This window comes from Helicoverpa armigera, chromosome 22 (assembly GCF_030705265.1).
Source record: "Helicoverpa armigera isolate CAAS_96S chromosome 22, ASM3070526v1, whole genome shotgun sequence".
In the NCBI taxonomy this organism is placed as follows: Eukaryota; Metazoa; Arthropoda; class Insecta; order Lepidoptera; family Noctuidae; genus Helicoverpa; species Helicoverpa armigera.
In genome coordinates, this window is record NC_087141.1 from 8,900,247 (window position 1) to 8,920,906 (window position 20,660).

Consider the following 20,660-nt stretch of genomic DNA (forward strand, 5'->3'; position numbering starts at 1 on the left):
GCCTTGTTAGCGAATAGATACAACATCTGGCTAGCCTTTTCCTTATTGTGATGGGGTCGGCTTCCAGTCACACCACCAGTGTTTTATAAGGAGCAATTGCCTATCTGACCTCCTTAACCCAGTTACCCAGGCAACCCAGAACCCTTAGGTATGACTGGTTGTCAGATCTTCTGGCTTCTGACTACTGTTTCATTCACTAGTGTCTAGACTACAGGCTGTTTTCTGAGTCACGAAGGAATTACGTACTTTCAATTCACTTTGGATTTCTCAAGTTATCCATTTGCTACCTCACGCATACACTTGTTAACAACTAATGTAGTACCCTATGAACACACATGCACCCTGTGCATGAAGTCAAATACTTCAGAAATACAAAGTTAGTTGGCCTAAAAATTGAATTACTAACTACAACAGCCTAACCAATTTCTCCTAATTTGGCCGCCGATTAATCTTTCTATCAATGAAGAATGTCACATAAAAGATTATCTAAAGACTCAAGAAAAACGTGGCATTTAATGAAATGCTCATAAATAAATCTTTATTAACTTTCACTTTAGAGCTCATAAAGATTTTGAGTTCTTCTCTACTTAGTTTTACGTTCTTAACTATGATTCATAAACTGCTATCGTGCTAATCTCCCAAATTAATTTGATTGCAATACATATTTACGCTTGTTTATGACCTTTTTTCCTATCCATGCGAATATTATACAGCTGAACAGTTAATACCAGGAACTCAACCGCTTTGAAAAATTATTTCACTGCTACTACCCCATGTCAACTAAGCCTAATGATTATTTTCATAAAATGATGATTCCTCCAGGACGCAGGTGATACTCCTGGTGAAAGTTAGTTTTCACATAATAATGACGATGTAACACCATTTTAGGGGACCAACATCAAACTTAGGTAGTTGAGAGCCTTATAAAAGGTAGTGTTCCAACAAGAGGTCTATGACCACGCAAAACCACGAAACGTCACTTCACTAAAATGCCAATGACACAACTACTTCCCCACAATCATTGCACAAATCACAGAAACTCTAAGTTTTATTGTAAGAATTATCGCAAATATATCTAAACGATCACCGACATAACCAATCACCATTAGGTGCTTGTAAATCTTTTAAAGTTTGCGAAACTGTTTATCTCTTGCAATCTGAGTCTAGACTGTTCTAACGCTGGCTTTTATTCTAATGAGATATTTAGGAAGCCTTGGGTTTAGAAAGAAGCAACCTTTGTTGACATATAGACGGTGAGAGAAAATTGAATTTTAAAATGTTGACAAACATGCTATTAGTCCAATGGTGGCCAATGTCCTACATAGGATAAATTGCGTAACTCTTAAAGACCTTTAGACCTAACACTAACTTCAACTAAAGTTTGAGGCGATGAAGTAAAACAAGACGAAAGGGGAAACGGTTGACCCAAAAAGCAAACATACAGACATTTTGAACATCAAAACCAGAAAAATCTACACCTACTATTATAAAGCTAACAAGCTATAATTCAAATACGAATGCGCTAATCTCAGGAACTACTAGACAGCTAAGAAAAATAACAAATGAAGAATTGGGTGAAACGCCTGAGGAAGCTAGTAAATAATATTCAAAGTAAAATATGGATATCGGCTTAAACAGACACAAGTGTGTTGTAATAATTAACGTAACTATAGATTTCGTAACAAACACTAATATATCAAGCTTTGGATTACTCGTCAGTAATCCGACAACGATTAATGGGTATTAAAAAATTACATACACACCCATATATCATTCATACATTTGCAAAACATCATACTTCACAGAACATGAAAAGTTCACCTTCGTACATAACTCATTCATTATTGCTTAAATTATGAATAGTATTTGTCCCTAATTTATAAAAAGAGATCATTAGGCCTTCGCTTTATCAATCATCATCTACACAAATATTGGAATCTATAACAAATCTTATACACTTATCATTTTCAGCCTACCCCCTTGTCTATCGATAGGTACTAATATTATAAAGCTGAAGAATTAGTTTCTTTGCTCAGGAACTACTTTCCCGATTTGAATGTTAAAAATTATTTCAGTGTTGCATAGCCTATTTATCAAAGAAGGCTACTTTTTATCCGGGTTCGTTCAGAGGGATACGGGTGAAATCGCTTGCAGAAACTAGTCGTGAATAAAGTTACAAAGAGATACTCACTTTACACATTCCTTACAGCTTCTGCTTTTGCTCAAAAGCCTGGATTTCGCTGACTCTTCAGGCGGCATTACGGAGCAATAACATTTAGACTTGCTCCCTCCCTTCAGAGAACAGTAGCATCGGTCTACACAGCTCTCCGACTCACATTCCGAACACGACACGTAACCGCTAGAACTATTCCTATTCTGACATCCTAGCCTATTACTCAAGGTAAGAAAGTCTGAGTCTTCTGACGTCGACGTCCTTTCCCCATGTCTAGATTTTCCAGTTCTTTTTGAAACATGGACAATCTTGTCTGATCTTTTGGAATGTCGTTGTCTTGAAGGCTGGCGCTTTGGAGGAGGTAGAATCGGCTCCTTGGGGCGAAACTGCCGTAAATCGTAACTAGAGGTAGATACGGAACTTTCGGAGAGAGGGTCTTTAGCTAAGTCTAAAGAACCAGGGTTTTTGCTCTCTTTACTCTTCACATTTTTGCCGAATGGTAACCTGAAGACCATTCGTAAACCACTCGCGCCTTTTAGTATCTTTCTTCTCTTATTTTGAAACATACTATTTCTTCTTAAAATCTTCTTTTTCTGTTTCTTCATGATCGCTTTGCTGTGCTGAAATATTTCGTCTTTCGTCAAGGTCACAGCTAGTTTCAATAGGAATTCTTTGTAAATCGGTTTCAGATCATTAAAGGACATCCCTTCGGCGTCTATTATGGCGTTCAGGATCTCGTCCATCGAATGCAAGTTCTCCTGAACTTTGAATTCATTAAAAAGTTCATTGAACCCTAACGGTGAACCTCCTCCCTTTTTACCGTTATTTCTGAAAATGAAAGAATTTAATTGAATCATAACATAATGCAATTAGTAAGTAACTAACTTATGAATAACTTACTGCTTTGGGTCACTAACATAAAGTTTTTTTATTTAACCGTGTGAAACCACTTTCTGCATGATCAGTTAGAATCGCTTAGTTAGATCATTAAAGTTTAAATCTTGATTAATATGAGCTCAATTTTGCACATTAGCGCTTAAGCCAGTCACGCTTAAATTAACATTTAAAAAAATACAAAAAAAGTCATAATTAAAAAACCGAGTACATTGGCTTTCTCAATAAGGATGTTGCAAGTGTAATGATAGTTAAAAATAACTCGGCGTCGTATTGGATCAGAGGAATGTAGCGGACGCGGTTGCGTTGCCACAATTACTCGCATGCGAGTGCTCGAAACACTCCACTAAGCACGCTCTATTCGCCTCTCGTTACAGCAATTTGAACGAACATATTGATCATGTGAAAAACTCAAGATGTCAGCGTGCAGGTAAAAGGAAATAACAGCTCATGCGTACCAACGAAATTGCTAAGAACGAAATTTCAACACTTGATTTATACACTAGAACAATTTAGAAATACATACCTGTGTCCAATCGACTTGTACCTAGTCAGTCCGCCCGCGTTGAGGAAGCTACCCGAGCGAGGAATGGCCACTTTTGTCAATATGTCGCCGGATTCATTGATCGACTTGCGTCCACTCTGACTTCTCCGCAGAGGCTCCTTGGGCGGCTCCGGCGGCGCTTCCGAAGGCGGCTTCATAGGTATCGGAGGAGGTAAAGTCGGTGGTCTCTGTAAATTTTTCCTTCGTTCCAATTCTCTAAACAGTTCTATTTTCTCGGAAACCTTACTACGAACGGACGATTCACTACTGTGCACGTGTTTCAGATTCTGTATCTGTCGAAGACTAGGGTTCTGAGGTTTCTTCATGGACTTTTTAGAGCCCTGCGTGTCGCTGCCACTTGTGTCGTTATATTTTATGGAATCCAGTTTAGCTTTAACTTCTTCAACTGTGATTCTCTTAACATCGGCGGGGTGGATCGACGGAGGTGGGGGAGGGCGCGGCAGGCTCTCTGAAGAGATCTTCTTCGTCCTTTCCAACTTGTGCTTCTCCGAGAAGGATTCGCAGGCAGAGAACCCGTCTGCTCGGTCACTGTCGCCGCTCATGGAAGACGTGCTTCTCTTCTTGCGCGGCGGCCTGATAGGTATTTCGTTTGGCGACATGCTGCTTCCAACGCTCATACAGCTGACTCCGTTTCGATTCTTCAGCTTCTTCTTGTCATTGTGACCCTGCCGGCTCATGTGCGCCATCAGCGATTTGTATAACGTGGCCGCTATCACGATAGCGTCCTCTGTCGTCTGACATACAAACCCATGACACTCCAGTTGCTTCGCGACGCCGATCTTCCTCATCACTACAGCGAAAAGGGGTGAATGCGAGTTTTCGTTGTGGGAGAGGATATACTTTTTGTCTGGTGACTCTAAAGTTTTGAAAAGGGCTTGTCGGTCGATGTTATCAGGATCGGTGATAAGGGGCAGGAAGGCGTAGCACAGATCGTGGTCGTCGTCCTCTGAGGGTTGGACGACGAACTTTACGGCTGACCATACCGCTATGGTGGGGAATGGGTTGAGTTGTTCTAGATCGCCTTTGTCTCCTTTATATCGGACTTTGAGTCCGCTTTTGGATATTTCTAGGCGCCCATTGAGGCCGTTTTTATGGCGGTAATTTCTTCTGTAGGTGAAGTAGAGGTCCCTGAGGGGTGTCTGTAGGCCGGAGAGGGAGGTGACCTTGCTGTGCAGGGGCGTGGAGCCGAGGTAGTGCACGTTGAACAGGTGCACGCCGATGCTCTCCAGCTGCTTGGACTCGCCCGCCATGTCCGCGAACATGCGTTCTATGCGATCCTGCACTGTGTTGTTGGCATTGCTAATCTTGCTCTGACAGTAGCCGTCGTCATCTTCGTAGATCGTTACTTTGCCTTCGTGCGTCGAATTTACCTGTAAACAAGAAATGTTATGTAAATCCAATTGAATATAATCTTCACCTGATTGTTCATGACTGCTAATCCACAAAACTGACAGCTGTTACCAGCAAAAAAGGAGAATTGAAACTCCCTTCAAAATATCGCGTGTTACAATTTTCAATATCCATGCATGCTAATTATAAAAACACGAGAATATCCGCGTATGACTTTGTAAACAATACCTGTATATCTTGACATAAGTAGACCGTGCAGGCGGGCCTGCGTTTGACGAGCGAAACTTTTATATTTAATACTCTTTACCTCTTTATTAGATTAACGAAGATACAAGATCTATCACTAATGGGCAGTCCACGTAAACGATTAAAATCTAGCTTATTATATTATTTAGAATTTTTTATGGGAAATCATCAAATGATCCCGCTGTGGGTGCAGCGTGCGGGAGTGTCAGACTCTTACTGACAGAAATCCCTTCATGTACCAGGGCCGCGGTAACTCTTTCGAATAATCCCGCAGCCCTGGCAGATATAATTTAGAACTCAAGTGTTTTAGAATAATTGGTGAAACCCCTTAATTAACTAAGGAAATACATTATTACATGTTAAGGAGATTGAGGTCCAGTGTAAGTTATTTACGTAATACGGATAGCAGTTTCCGTTCTGTTATAATACTAGATTAAAGCATCAATTATATTAAATTAACCATGACTTTTAATCTCATCAGCATTACGCCCGTTTTCCCCAACTGAACTCCGGACGCGAAAAGAAAAGTTATTATATTTGTTGTAAGTTTAACGTGTATATACATACATATATTATCTGTGGCATCGTAGATCCCAAATGGACGAAAATGATTTTCGTCTAGTTTCCATAGTGTTAAAACTGAAGTGTGTTTATACGACTTCTTTCGTAGACGACCATAATTCCAATACCAGGGCACATGCTTACATAGCGTTCAACTTTTTCATTGCTACATTTTAAAAACAATTAAGTTTCAATCCAACCTTTGGAACCGATATTACATACTCGAATACTCGATAGTTTTAATTTCTACTACTGGTAAGGCAGTCTTTTGTTAAATCGTAATTATAATAACAGTAGGGTTACCACTAATTACCATTTCACCATCTGCAACCATAGCTACTGTTTAGCAATAGTTACATACATTACATATGTATTTGTTAATTTTTACGTCTTGTTCTAATACTCTTGCAATCATGTTGTGCGTTATGGTAATTCTTCTATTGGTAGGTTGAAGAATTTCATAATGAGTGGCTCAATTTTGTTTATATTTAGTTTCTATTTCAAAGCAAAATTATTTTTCAAGCTGTTTTCCGACCCCAAAATAGTTGGGAAACAGGTTCGGGGATGGATGAAACAAGCTGATCCCGATTTAAGTGATATACCTAATACAATGACTTTGCTTCGCATCCGGACAAGAAGTATCCATAAGTGGATCCAGATTCTCATTCAACAAAAACCAAATGCTGCTACTACTATTAGCTGCTAGCACTTTCTGTTAAGAGTAATAAATAAATGAAATAAACAGGACAAAAACTAGCTTCAAATTAAAACTTGTTAAGCGTATGTATCTTCTATGTAAAACTATGCGAAAATAAAACTTAACTGTGCATAATAACCTCATGCTAGCAGTACATAAACCATTAACTAACATAACTGTATATGATTCTATTATTATGAAGACTTTACATAAGGCACACGTGTCGCTAAGAATTTCTACTTTACATAATTGTGAAGCAGGTGCTCTTGCGCACTGATGTGACAATGGAAGTGTATATGACATAGAACATTATGCCACTTCTAGAGTAACGCTATGTTCACACGAATCACACGGATACATGACCGCATCAGATACGGTTCAGTCACAATATAATTTATTTTTATGAGGTCATATATGTATTGGACTTGCAGATCCGGCAATATATGTAGGTATAGGTACATATATGTACCTACTGATCTCTTTTCGAGTTAATACGTGTGCCAAAACACTTAAAGTACTCGCACACTGCAGACTAAATAGACGGCCAACAGATGATCAATCAAAGTTTTCAGTCGATCTGATACCAGCTAATTACCTGATCGTTGTTGTGTACGTACTGTTTATTGTGTATTCATCTTCATACTGATTCATGAGCCCGTTTATATATCTACATATTTTTATTTATACTGGTACTCAGCTGCATCTGATAAGACTGGTAGCTGACCCCAACATAGTTGGGAAATGGATAGGCAGATGATGATCCCCCGATTAATCTGTCGGCCATCTGAAGGCTTTTAGCGCGCAAAGACAGGTCCATTTTCCAGGGTTTACCTTCAAGTGGACCTGACAAATTTCTTCAGCATTAATCTCACCTTAGAATCTCTGTCAAGATGCTGCACAGGCGCGTACTGGTTGCTCGCCACAGAGCGCGAGTCGTCGAACAAGGCGTCTATCTTGTGCTTGTAGGAGAGCGACGAGACGGACGGCGCGCGCGCACGTCGACCCGCGTCCTCGTCGCGCGGGCCCAGGCGGAACCCACCTGACTCCGATATAGTTGGGGAAAGGCTCGGGAGGTAATGATGATGTAGTGGTACTACAACTTACAGCAGCATCTATATGTAGCGATACTACAACTTACAGCGCCATCTTCTCATTGGAAGACGAACTATCCTGCATCGCGCAAGCAGTGTTCACATGCAAAGTGAATATATATACACAGATCACCCTGTTACAACACTCGTCCGGTCGAAGGATCCTCCCTTTTCTGCGAAGTATGATGACTCTCTGCTCTCATACCTTCAGAATGAGTTTTGCCACAACCCCTAGCCACTTGACAGTATCAAGTGGACCTGTCAAATATCTTCTCACCTTAGAATCTCTTTCAAGATGTTGCACAGGCGCGTACTGATTGCTCGCCACAGAGCGCGAGTCGTCGAACAAGGCGTCTATCTTGTGCTTGTAGGAGAGCGACGAGACGGACGGCGCGCGCGCACGGCGGCCTGCGTCGTCGTCGCGCGGGCCCAGGCGGACCCCGCCTGACTCCGACATAGTTGGAGAAAGACTCGGGAGATGATGTAGCAGTACTACAACTTACACCGCCATCTACACATTGGAAGACGAACTATCCTGCATCGCGCAAGCAGGGTTCACTTGCAAAGTGAATATATATACCTACATAGATCGCCCTGACACAACACTCGTGCGGTCGAAGGATCCTCCCTTTTCTGCGAAGTATGATGACTTTCTGCTCTCATACCTCCAGAATGAGTTTTGCCACAACCCTTAGCCACTTGACAGTATCAAGTGGACCTGTCAAAAATCTTCTCACCTTAGAATCTCTGTCAAGATGCTGCACAGGCGCGTACTGATTGCTCGCCACGGAGCGCGAGTCGTCGAACAAGGCGTCTATCTTGTGCTTGTAGGAGAGCGACGAGACGGACGGCGCGCGCGCACGGCGGCTCGCGTCCTCGTCGCGCGGGCCCAGGCGGAACCCGCCTGACCCCGACATAGTTGGGAAAAGGCTCGGGAGATGATGATGATGTAGCGGTACTACAACTTGCACCGCCATCTACACATAGGCAGACGAACTATCCTGCATCGCGGAAGCAGTATTCACATGCAAAGTGAACATATAGATCACCCCGTCAACAACCGTCGGGCAGTAGCCTACCAGACACTACTCGTCCGGTCGGAGGGTCCTCCTTTTTTGCGAGGTGTGATTAGCTGCATACGTCCGCAATGAGTTTTTCCGAGATTTAGGCCACTTGACAGTATCGAGAGGACCTGTCAAAAATCTTCTCACCTTAGAATCTCTGTCAAGATGCTGCACAGGCGCGTACTGATTGCTCGCCACAGAGCGCGAGTCGTCGAACAAGGCGTCTATCTTGTGCTTGTAGGAGAGCGACGAGACGGACGGCGCGCGCGCACGGCGGCTCGCGTCCTCGTCGCGCGGGCCCAGGCGGAACCCGCCTAGAGGCGCGCTTGCGTTGTCGCACGTCACCATCTGAGGACAAAGGGGTTTTTGATTATTTTTTTTTTAAAGGAGGAGGGTCTTAATTCGTTAGTTTAAGAATATCTGCGGCATTTCTTCTGGCCCTATTTGGGGCTGACGGAATGGTCGAAAGAGTTACCATAGTTATGAAAATGGAAAGTATCCTGAAGTTTTTAGACGAAAAGAATCTACGGTTCTACATTTCTTCAATCTACATTCTCCGAAAGGTAATTTCATGATTTCCCACCAATCAAAAAGCGTACTAAAATAGCGTGCTTGGCACCTAATTGTAATCGCTGACAAGTACACTGATAGATGACAAAATTAAATAGCATAAAATTAATCAATATCATAACAGCAACAATATAAAGATATTTATCTCAGAATGAAAATAAGCACCATAACTATCCTAGTATACACATTCTCAGTTTCTTCCAAGTTCTTCCAAAACGTGGCCTTTTAATTACTCTAAGTAAAAAACAAATATCCGAATTGAAAAGCCCCTCCTATTTGGGACGTCGGTTAATTAATAATTTCATCGTAGTCATGAAGCATTACCTATTTCAAAATTAACATTTTTACTGATAGGTGCTAAGTAGTTGTACATTTCTTAAACTACATTTCCTAACTAAGGATCACTTGCATTCGCAGACAAGTTAATCGATTATAATCGTTACGATTGATTGATCGACTGATCGATAGATCCGTAATAACTGGTTTTTGCGTACATATAATAGCTGCTTTAGTATCGTTTATGTCGGAAACCGGTAACTTTGTTTTGCACTATTTAGGTAACTAATGTTTTACGTACATTTTACACAAGTGGGCGTTTCTTGTGGCTTTGGAAATACATATTCAGAACAATTGCTTACATCTAAATAATGACTAAATTACTAAACTGATTCTTACATTTTCAAAAAGATTAATATTTATGTAAATGAATACAGGTACTTTAAATTGAAATAATATTTAAAAATAAATTATAAAAGGGTTTTACATCATAACTAAAAACTAAAAAAAATATTATTTATCTATATTATATGAAACAAAATAGTTCATGCCTGGATTGATCAGTGAGAATTTAGGTACTTCAACCTTCTAAATTAAGTTTCTATGAAAATTATTACGTCATGCACAATAGGTACAGAGATAACATATGTACAATATTTTAAACCAGCTATGAAACTAAAAACATTGAAGTAAAACCTACCTACACTTGGTGCCAATAAAAATGACCGCAAGCATATAAACCTAAGAACGCGAAGCAAGAATGCAAGGAAAGAGTTTATGACTCGAACGTGGATTGGCATATAAACAATAGTGGGTTCACCACAGCATTATAATATAATGAATTTGTTGTTTAAGTTTCTGACAATAAATGTGCCCCACGGTTTCATCCAGGTCCCGAGGGAAGTGCTTTGTGTAGGCGGATAAAAAGTAGTATTTCTCAGGCTGTAAAATATGTGTGTAACAAATTCTATTTAAATCGATTCAATAGTTCTCTGTCTATCGTCACGCATTCACCTTGACGGTAGAAAGACAGACGGAAACAGTTACTATAAATATTTCTGTTTTGATCTTAAAGAATATACACGAAAACATCAGAAATACACTTGCGTTTACGAAAAATGACCCTTTCACGTATCAATAAACAAGTGTACTAGTTTGCTGTCACTTTTATCAATTAGAATTTATAACACTCCTTCCGTTTTTGTGCAATTAAGTGTAATCAACTTTTGTCGATTTTTCACTAATTGGAGTCATTCGCGTGTTTGATTGATTTTATTACACAAAGTAAATTAGAATTCTGGATACGTAGTGTTTTTTTTAAATATGTATGACAAAATTAAGTACAAATAGTTCTTCATTAGTTTTAAGCTTCATGTAAATATGTGTGCATTTGTTTATGTTCAAAATAAAATTTTTGACATAAAAAGTAGTTTGTGTTTTATGCTGTCCTTAGTTTTCTTAGGAACGAAGGCTCTTTTATTTTATTCAAGCTGGGGGGATTATCACTTACTTACGGTATTAGGCATGCATGCTGGTGAGCGCTGTGCGGGCTTTTACGTTTGGAGATGTTGACACTATCATTGTAATTTCAGATTCCAGCAATACATTTAATTTACGACTTAAAAAAAATGAAAATATTTATGGTAGGTGAGAATGATAGATACCTACATATTATATCCGTCAATTTTATACGGTTTTGTCAATAAATAAATGGATCTGTGCAGAATCAAAACTATTGTCAATAGCTCACATATTTCTTAAAAGTGTGCAAAACAGATTTTTGTGACTGTCATTGACTCATGGTAAATAGATATATTTAGTGACTAGAAATATCTGAGAAAGCTGCTTATTTCCATAAATAAACATAATAAAGAGAATAAAAGCCTAACGAATTAATTAAACAGATCTTGCAAGAAAATATCCAGTCAATACCGACAAAATCCGCTTCAAACCAGTTCATTCAAATAAATCCAATTATTGACCGTGGAAAGAAATGCAGCTTCCAATGAGTTTAGCATCAAATGCTTTCACTTATGACAAAATAAAATAGTTTATTTCAACATATTTATGACTCAAATCTACATTAGTAATTATTTTAACGAAAAGCACTTTCCAAATAGTTTTATTTGAAATATGCCGTTCTTTTATATTATAGTTAATAATATTATAGTAGCTACCTCCCACAGTTTCACCGAAATCCCGAAGGAACTAATTACTTCTCGCAGATCAACATCAATCCAGTAATTTTAGCTTTACATACACATATGCTTACAGACTTTCGCATATGCAACAGAAGTTTTATCTTTAGTCAGGAATTTTCACAATCATTCATAAGATACCCTAGTATATTTAATACATACATATGTTTGATTTTAATCTCGGTTTCAATCTTGTTTTTAAAATATCTAGAAAAATACAATGCATCTAAAAATATTTGCATAGTAAATTATTGATTAAACTCAAAGCCACGAATGATTAATTTGTTCTTATATTGCATAAAAATAGGACAACGTTCTATAGCTGAAAATTACCTGTTCCATTTCTAAATTAAATAACTTGTAAATAGATAACAATAATTTCAGAACTTATTCGAATAAATTGAAGATCTTATCAATCCAACTTTACAAATAAGTTTAGATTTAAATTAGATAGTAATTGTTATAACTCAAAAGTGAATTAAAGAGTAACAAAAGTACTTACGTCTTTTGAAGTCGGTGGGCCTTGGGCCCAATAGTTATTAGCATTTTGACACACCTTCACCAACTATCCAGACCACCTGAAACAATATATAAAAACTTCTGAATGAATTAAAATCAAAATAAAGAATATAAAAAAAAAACTGATATGAAAACGAAAGTGAATTGAAATTCGGTCATTATTCAGTCACTCGCTTCTAAATGAGGTGGTGTATAAAAAGTGAACGAAACAACAAAAATGTGTTTGGATATAGAATAAATAGGTTAGGTAATGGGTATTTAAAGCGTTGAAGAAAAAAAATGTTGTAGAAACAAAACAGTACCTATTTTTTTTCCTCTATCTAAATCCATTAATTAAATAGACACTGATAAGTATAAAGTGTCATCCAAAGTATAAAATATAACATCGGGACCACAAAGGATTTTTTTTAAATAATTGCGTGGTTGTGAGATAGGAGACAAAATGGCCGCATATCCTGCGATGACCACAAATTGGCCGCCATTACACGAGACTTTCACAAAAACGCATTTTTCTAAAGTGCAAGGATATGATACTCATATACTGACTGGTTTGTATAGAAAATTTATTTCAAGATGCTTTAAGATCATCAAGAATTCAATGTTCATGTCAAAGTTTCAATGTTTCTGAAAATATTAATAGGTTGATTAAGATGTAGTAAAAATAAAACATAATCTTAGTTCTATGAGATCCTTAAATAAAAATACTTGTAAATTATTTAAAACCAATTAATGTGTCAAAGGATGACACAGTTATTATTCTGAATTTGACTTCTCAAGTGACCAAAAAAACGCGAGGTCAAGGTGATGTCACAGCAAGATACGAGATTTCAGATATTAAATAAAATATGCATTGAAATGTGCATTTATTTCAATAGAATTATATTCTGTATTTTTTAACATTTAAAATTACAAAAAAAAACTTACGTAAACCTGAAATCAAAAACAAAAAATATCTTTCAAAAAACATAATATAAATAAATATTAATTGAAACTTTTCAAAATGATAAATCCGACGCCATTTACTTATCCTATTATGTTACTAAGATTTACAGGGTGGAAATGATGAAAACTAGGAATAAGAAATATCAGTTCTTTAATTTGAACTTACTGAAATACATACTTATACGTTTATGAAAGTGTTTGTACTAAGTACCTATGTACAATTTTTCGTTAAGTATTTTAAATTGGAAAAGTGTGTACTTATACTCAAGCTTAAAAGATTTAAAAAACGGTGCAGAAATGCAGTTGTAACCAAAATTACATTCTCTGTGTATTGTCTGCATGTGTGTTAATTACGGATTAATTTCGATACGTAGTTTACTAATAAGAAGTATGGCAAAGAAAAAGGTATATAGGTAGGTTAAGCCAATGTTTCAGATTAATTATTATTATTATTTTTTTTTTTTTTATTGATAGAATACTCTTTATTTTTTATTTACAAATAACTTTTTACAATAACTTAATAATAAATATATACACAACATACAACTAACTTATTACCTAATATATACACTTACTATAAATAAAAATATTTAAAAAATTGGCTTGGAAAATCACCTGCCCGAATATTGATCTACCCGTCAACCCATCCTCTCAGAGACAGTGGGATGAGCCGCTCTGCAGAGCTACACGGAATAATCTGATTAATACGTCAATTTCTTCTGCAGAGCGAGCGCGCCTTCTGGCTGTGGGCGAATGGGAGTCGGGTTTATGGCTTCTGGCACTTCCGTCGTCAAACATAGGCACCTTGTTTGACGACACCACTTTCCGGCTTGCTGTTTGCTTGCGTTTGGGTGCTCCGTGCTGCTCTCCTCACCGCTGCCCATGTGGTGAAGCTGTCAGCAGCCTTGGACACCACGGCTTGTCATGTAGCCGCAGCGCCGGCCGTTTTGCACGGCATGCGAATATCAATGACATAATCCGTCGCGCTCTTGTTGCCGTCGGCGTTCCAGCCATATTAGAATCTTTAGTATGGGACGCGACCTGCGTCGATACTCTTGCACCATCTCACCTTCCTAGCTCGGCGCGATGTGCTGGTTCCGCTGCTGCGGCTGCAGAGAACCTCAAACGGCGCAAATATAGTACCCTGGTGGGTAACTATACCTTTGAGCCGTTTGGGGTTGAAACCCTCGGGCCGTGGGGTCCAAGTGCTCATCTCCTATATAAGGATATCGCTAAGCGACTTGCTGACACTTCAGGTGACCCAAGGGCTGGTTTTTATTTTGGCCAAAAAGTAAGCATTGCCATCCAACGTGGCAATGCTGCCAGCCTCTTGGGTACACTCCCGGTGGGCAGCGATGAGGAGTTTTTTGATGCAATTTTTTAAATATTTTTATTTATAGTAAGTATTAATTAAATTATCTGAATCAATTCAATTTGCATCTCATTAGGTTTAATCTTTCAATTGTTTTATGCTTACATATGCTTTTCCACATAGCTTTGCATGTTACTTAATAGTTTCAAACCCAAAATATCGTAGTTATTTTTATTTAAGATAAATTAATTTATTTTACAGTTTTTTATTGGGGTTACGAAATTCTCACGGTTTTCTTAAGGAAACTATTGCTTTTTTTCTAGTTTTTTTGTCGTTAATAATATTTGAATCTATTCTGAAGATTATCAGAAATCATCAAGAAATCAATTTTTCATCAATATTAATTACCGTTAAATGTCAACCGCATTGTGGTATAATTTGTACGAGTTTGACTAATTCTAATTAAATCAATGCATTTATTAGCATCAAGGCTGATAAGTCTACGATTTTAGAATGGACTAGAGGTTAGGGTTGTCAAATATAGGTATTTCATTGACTTATCGATGCTAGCATATTATCGATATGTCTTTGCTAGGTAATGTTTCTGTGTACGGAAACTGTATACTGTAAAAATTTGTTAAATCCAATCTTCGTAATTATAATATTCAATTTAGTCTTATACTGTAAAAATATGCGGACTGTGCAAGATTTTCTTTTCTCAGTTCAGCCCAGGAGGCCGTACCTACTGCTAACCCTGACTAGGAACTACATAGGTAGCAATATGCGGAAATATACTATTATTTACATGAGGTATAAAGTAAGACGTAGTATAGCCCCTCGTGAACAAAATAAAATTCAAGTCCGTGTAATGAAAATCATAATTTAATTTTTGGCAACCCTAAAAACTAAAATCCAAGGACACAATTAGCGTTTGTATCAGTGCAATCGTTAAACTAATACGATGACATCCGCAATCGTAAATAATATAGATTTATAACAAATAAAGGTCACCATTTTAAAACCTAACAGTCGGCTAGACTCATTAAAATTGGTGATTTTTAAATGCTTAATGGGATTAACAGTTTTAATTTACATTTTAATATTATTGTAGAGTTGTTGCGGTTTTCCTCCAAATTAAAACGCATATTTAGGTATTTCAATTAGGCTGAAGTTGACCTCATTTTTTGAAAAAAATAGCATACCATTAATGTCATGTACTACATACTTTAATGTAATTTACTCTTTTACAAGAGCAATACAAGTTGGCAATTGTGCTATTTTTAATTTATTTTTTTCATAATAATTTAACCAATTGTGGATGCCTATTGATTTCATGTTTTATATGATCCAAAGAAATCACAAGATTTTAACATCAACAATTTGTAAATAAAAATCCCAGTAAAAACCTAAACTAGATAAAGCGACATTTCTATTCACGTTTTCACTATCGTTAGTACCTAGTAAAAAATAAAATAAAAATAGTAATTTAAGCATTGAAGCACGGCTAAACAAATGTCTTTGGTAACTCGTGGCAAGCTACAAAACTATGTAAAGTAAAACTATTCTATGACCTTTTGCTCGGCACGTGCGTTACAGAATAGCAAGTGTTACGTTTCACTTTCATTGTTAACTTTATTTCTTGGAATGTGAAACGAAAAGATTTTATTTAAGTTATGTATAATAGACTAGTATGATACTAGGATAGATGAGTATGAACGTGGACGGATATAGTGGAAGAGGAAGACCAAAGAAACGATGGATGTAGTGTGTGAAAGTAGATATGGTAAGAAAGGATGTTACTTGTAAGATGACGGCAGATAGAAGAGTATGGAAGAAGAAAATATGCTGCGCCGACCCCAAATAAAATTGGGATAAGGGCAGGAGGATGATGATGATGATGTATAGACTAGCTTAGCTTCTGCCAGCGGTTTCACCCGTACTTCGTGGGAACCGATGCACGAACCCGGATAAAAAGTAGCCTATAGCCTTCCTCGATAAATGGGCTACCTAACACTGAAAGAGTTTTTCCAATCGGACCAATAGTTCCTTTATTAGCGTTTCACAGATAATTACTCTTCAGCTGTATCCATCGACATAAATGTCGGACATAGTGCTATTTCTTCTTTAACCAAGTTTACATTTTAAGCAATATCAGATTCTTCTTCCCCTTGTCGAGACTACTCAAAACATGAATATAAAAAAAAAACCGGCCAAGTGCGAGTCGAATTCCGTAAAATTGAGCCCCCCCAAAAGTTTATTTTATTTTAGTTTTCAGTATTTGTTGTTATAGCGGCAACAGAAATACATCATCTGTGAAAATTTCAACTCTCTAACTATCACGATTCATGAGATTCAGCCTGGTGATAGACCGATGGACGGACGAACGGACGGACAGAGGAGCGAAAACAATAGGGTCCCGTTTCACCCTTTGTTTACGGAACCCTAAAAAAAATAACTAAAGTCTAGCAATTAACTAAAGCTATTGACAAACACTTAACCGGTTAACGTTACAGATTTACAGCAGTTTAACAGATAAGCTAGAACAATACCGACACTCTCACAAGTTGCGTGAGATCGCACAGATAAGATGCTGTGTTGTAGTCAAGTGAGCTTGTCGCTTAACCGTTTGCACACAACAGTCGATAAGTGAGTTTATGTTAAGGTGGTTCTTAGGTGATCTATTAATTTTGCAAAATTGAACATATATATATATTTAATGTATTGTTATGTATAGTAATGTAATGTAACCATATTGAATCATGTTTTTTAAGGAATATATAATTATAGCACAATGTTATGGTAGGTCTAAAAGCCATCTAAGGCTTAATTATTGCGTATTTTGTTATAATAAATTGAAAAATAAATACATTTCTGTAAGCAATAAATCATACTACAGTGGATTTCATGGATTTTTCAACTTGTTAGCTATACATATATTTGTTCTTTTTCGAAAAAGAATACCATAAAGGCAAGAAAAGAAAACTTGCACAATACCAAAAATATTAATATGTTAAAAAAACATTATACACGTACCTAAAATAATGTACTCATACATAACTTTCATACAAAACGTGTGAGGTACGTTAATTGCTTATAACTTGACCGTCTTTTGTTTTTGGTACTTAGAGCGTGCGCACACAACAAGCTTTTAGTCGGCCAATAGTTGATTTGGGCTCATAAATCGGTATAAAGATGAATGGAAGTACACACGTAACAACGATCAGGTAGGTATTTAGACCGACTAAAGGTTTGTAGTGTGCGCGCGCTCTTACTTGAAACGCGCGTCATCTTAGTAAACCGACTAACGGGTTCAAGCTAGATCGGTATTTCAAATATGTACCAATATTGGTTATTGATATGAATAATTTTGCGGGAAACTGTAAAAACCGGGCTTAGTTTAAAATAAGGCAACCGTTCATCCGTCATCTACCTAGTACATTATCTAACTCTTAATAGGTCGGCTCCCAGTCTAACCAGATGCAGCTGTGTACCAGTGTGTTATGGAGCGGCTGACTATCTCCTCGATCCAGTAAGTAAGTACTCAGGCAAGCCGATACTTTTATGGAACTGCGTATCTGACCTCCTCAGCCTGATACATCTAAAGACCAATTAAAATCCATTAAAATTAGTTCATTCGGAAAGTATTAATTCTAACCCAGAATCACTTACTCGGAAGACATAGAAAACTTTTGAACTTATAAACCGAGTTTACCTACATAAACATAAACCACAAAATATATTACCTCTTCTGTCTCAGAAAACCCTATTTATCAAACCTCTTCATCATCCTCCGAGCCTTTTTCCCAACTATGTTGGGGTCGGCTTCCAGTCTAACCAGATGTAGCTGAGTACCAGTGCTTTACCTACAAGGAGCGACTGCCCTATCCCCCTCAACCCAGTTACTCGGGCAACCCAATACCCCTTGGTTAGACTTAGATTTATCAAACCTCTTAATATTCAGTAAATTATATAGGCTCATGATGAAACACCCTTTAACACGAAATCAGGCTCTATCTCTAAACACTGAGCGATAAATAAGTAACTTGAAAGTATTCCGTATTTCATCAGTTTACGTAAGCGATACGTTTAGCTGATATTTATTCAAACGCCTTTCTACTATAAGTAATTAGATCTGCTTTAGTTCAGTTTATTAGGCTTTATTTTACTAGAATTGAGTTTTGTATATAAACGTAATTTGGTATTTTTGATAGGTAAGTATATCAAATATCTCTATGACTCTGAGGTTTGCTTTAAGAGAACCCATATCTGGGTTAAGCTTGCCTTTGCTCGTCCTCTTTCTAAAATATGTATTTAAATGCAATAAAGGGTAAAAAAAACTAAACAAACATCCCGACTTGAAAACTTCCTCCTTTTCGGGAATTCGGTTGAAAAGTGATAAAAATACTCTATTTTACTAAAACCGTATCATCATACACACAAAAACAATCGTTTCATATGGAGTTTCAAGCCTTACATAAATTGTTACACATACAAAACAAAAAACGGCCGCTACAAATAAGAATGATAGCCGAGCATTCAATCGCGCGCAATAACGGCGAGAGCACCGCTACTTGGCGCAGCTACCCTGTACCGAGAACAGTTACGTTTACCCTACTTGCCTCAATCGCAGCCTATATTAAAGCTGTTTGACAGGGTTATTAAAACAATATAGTTGTAACCATATTAATATTATGAGGGTAATGTAATTAGGTAGTTAGTTTGAACGCGGCATGTTAAAATAAAATGTCTTCATGTATATTTTTCTGCGAAAAGTTAGAGGTACGCAAAGCATAACTTTACTCGTATTTTTCCAGTTACTTATATGTAAAAATATGAGTCAAGAATTTTGGCAAACAAGTGGATAAAAATCCGGACTCTACTGAGTTCCTAAAAATTACTCCCAACATAAAAACCTCATCAGTTGATTTAAAATGTTTGATTGATTTTGTAGAAAGCTTTTAACTGATAATAACAGGCAACTCAGTTGAAAAAAAAAAGAAGAAATTTTAATAACTAAGATTAATTTGAACATTTATTTTTCAAGTTAATTTTTTAGCTGTTTCACTCCTTTCTGAAATATCTCTTTTAAAAACAGTTAAACTGCATAACATGAAAAGCACCGCAACAATACAATGGAACATCATTGCAATTTATCAAATAACATACTACTTAATGCACTGACTTTATCCAATATTTTAACACCCATGCTCATAAAGCAAAATACAAAGAAACATTTATTCAATCATATCTCAAAATAAAGGAATAAATAAAATAAAACCGTCTTCACCTTCCGAACCTTTTCCCATAACTATGTTGGGGTCGACTACCAGTCTTACCAGATGCGGCTGAGTACCAGAGATTACAAGGAGCGACTGCCTATATGACCTCTTCAACCCAGTTACCTAGGCAACCCAATACCTGTTGGTAAGACTGGTTGTCAGACTTAATTGCATCTAACTACCCTACCGAAATAAAATAGAATATCTCATGATTGCTTAATCATGTTTCTAAAATTCATAATTTCTTGTACAGATAGCATCTCTAATGTTCACAATTTACGATACAATTTATCTAATAAAGCGAACACGCGGCTAATCGAATAACTTCACGAAAACTAGAGATATTCTCACTCAACACCTAAATGAGTAAAGTATGATCCTAGTTTCACGAGGTACGGTTGACAGGAGAGTTTTGTGAACATAGATGAAATTTTCTTGTTGTCAGTAATATTTATTTAAGTTGAAGATAATTAACAGGGATGGTAGATGGTATTTATGCGAAGAATTACATTCATATGTTTTATTCAACTGCAGGATGCAGCAAGTTCTTAATTTCATTCATTCCTGTTTTTAAAATACAATGGAAACTGCCAACCTATCTTGTCTAGTCATTAAGCTTTTTCCACCGATTTCCCAAAAAGGAAGTTCTCAATTTGCTTTTTTTTAATATGTCTATCAATAAAAATCATATCAAATTTTTCAGTTACAAAAAACAATACATATAATTTATACTGACTGTACGTCGCGTTCGGATATGCTCGGCGCGCGGACTGCGCAGACGCATAAAACCGCTGTCGTCGCGTGCGCAGCGAGATTGACACCCTACAGTTACATTTAAATATAGAACTTTGTAAGCTGTTAAAGTTAATTATTGTAGTTTAGTTTAACTAGTAGTAATGAGATGTAGTCAGATGTTCTTTTCA

At 37.1% G+C, this 20,660-nt stretch overlaps 1 protein-coding gene across 1 annotated transcript in view; it reads right to left on the minus strand.

Annotated features, from left to right (window-relative positions):
- LOC110373660 (uncharacterized) overlaps nucleotides 1-20,660 on the minus strand; it is a 56,091-nt gene that overhangs the window by 4,045 nt on the left and 31,386 nt on the right. The window contains exons 2-5 of the mRNA XM_064040555.1: nucleotides 12,188-12,263; nucleotides 8,789-8,989; nucleotides 3,594-5,002; nucleotides 2,192-3,001 (exon numbers count right to left, since the gene is read on the minus strand). Of these exons, the coding sequence (XP_063896625.1) occupies nucleotides 2,192-3,001; nucleotides 3,594-5,002; nucleotides 8,789-8,989 (2,420 nt within the window). The 5' untranslated portion in view covers nucleotides 12,188-12,263. The remainder of the gene's footprint in view (nucleotides 1-2,191; nucleotides 3,002-3,593; nucleotides 5,003-8,788; nucleotides 8,990-12,187; nucleotides 12,264-20,660) is intronic.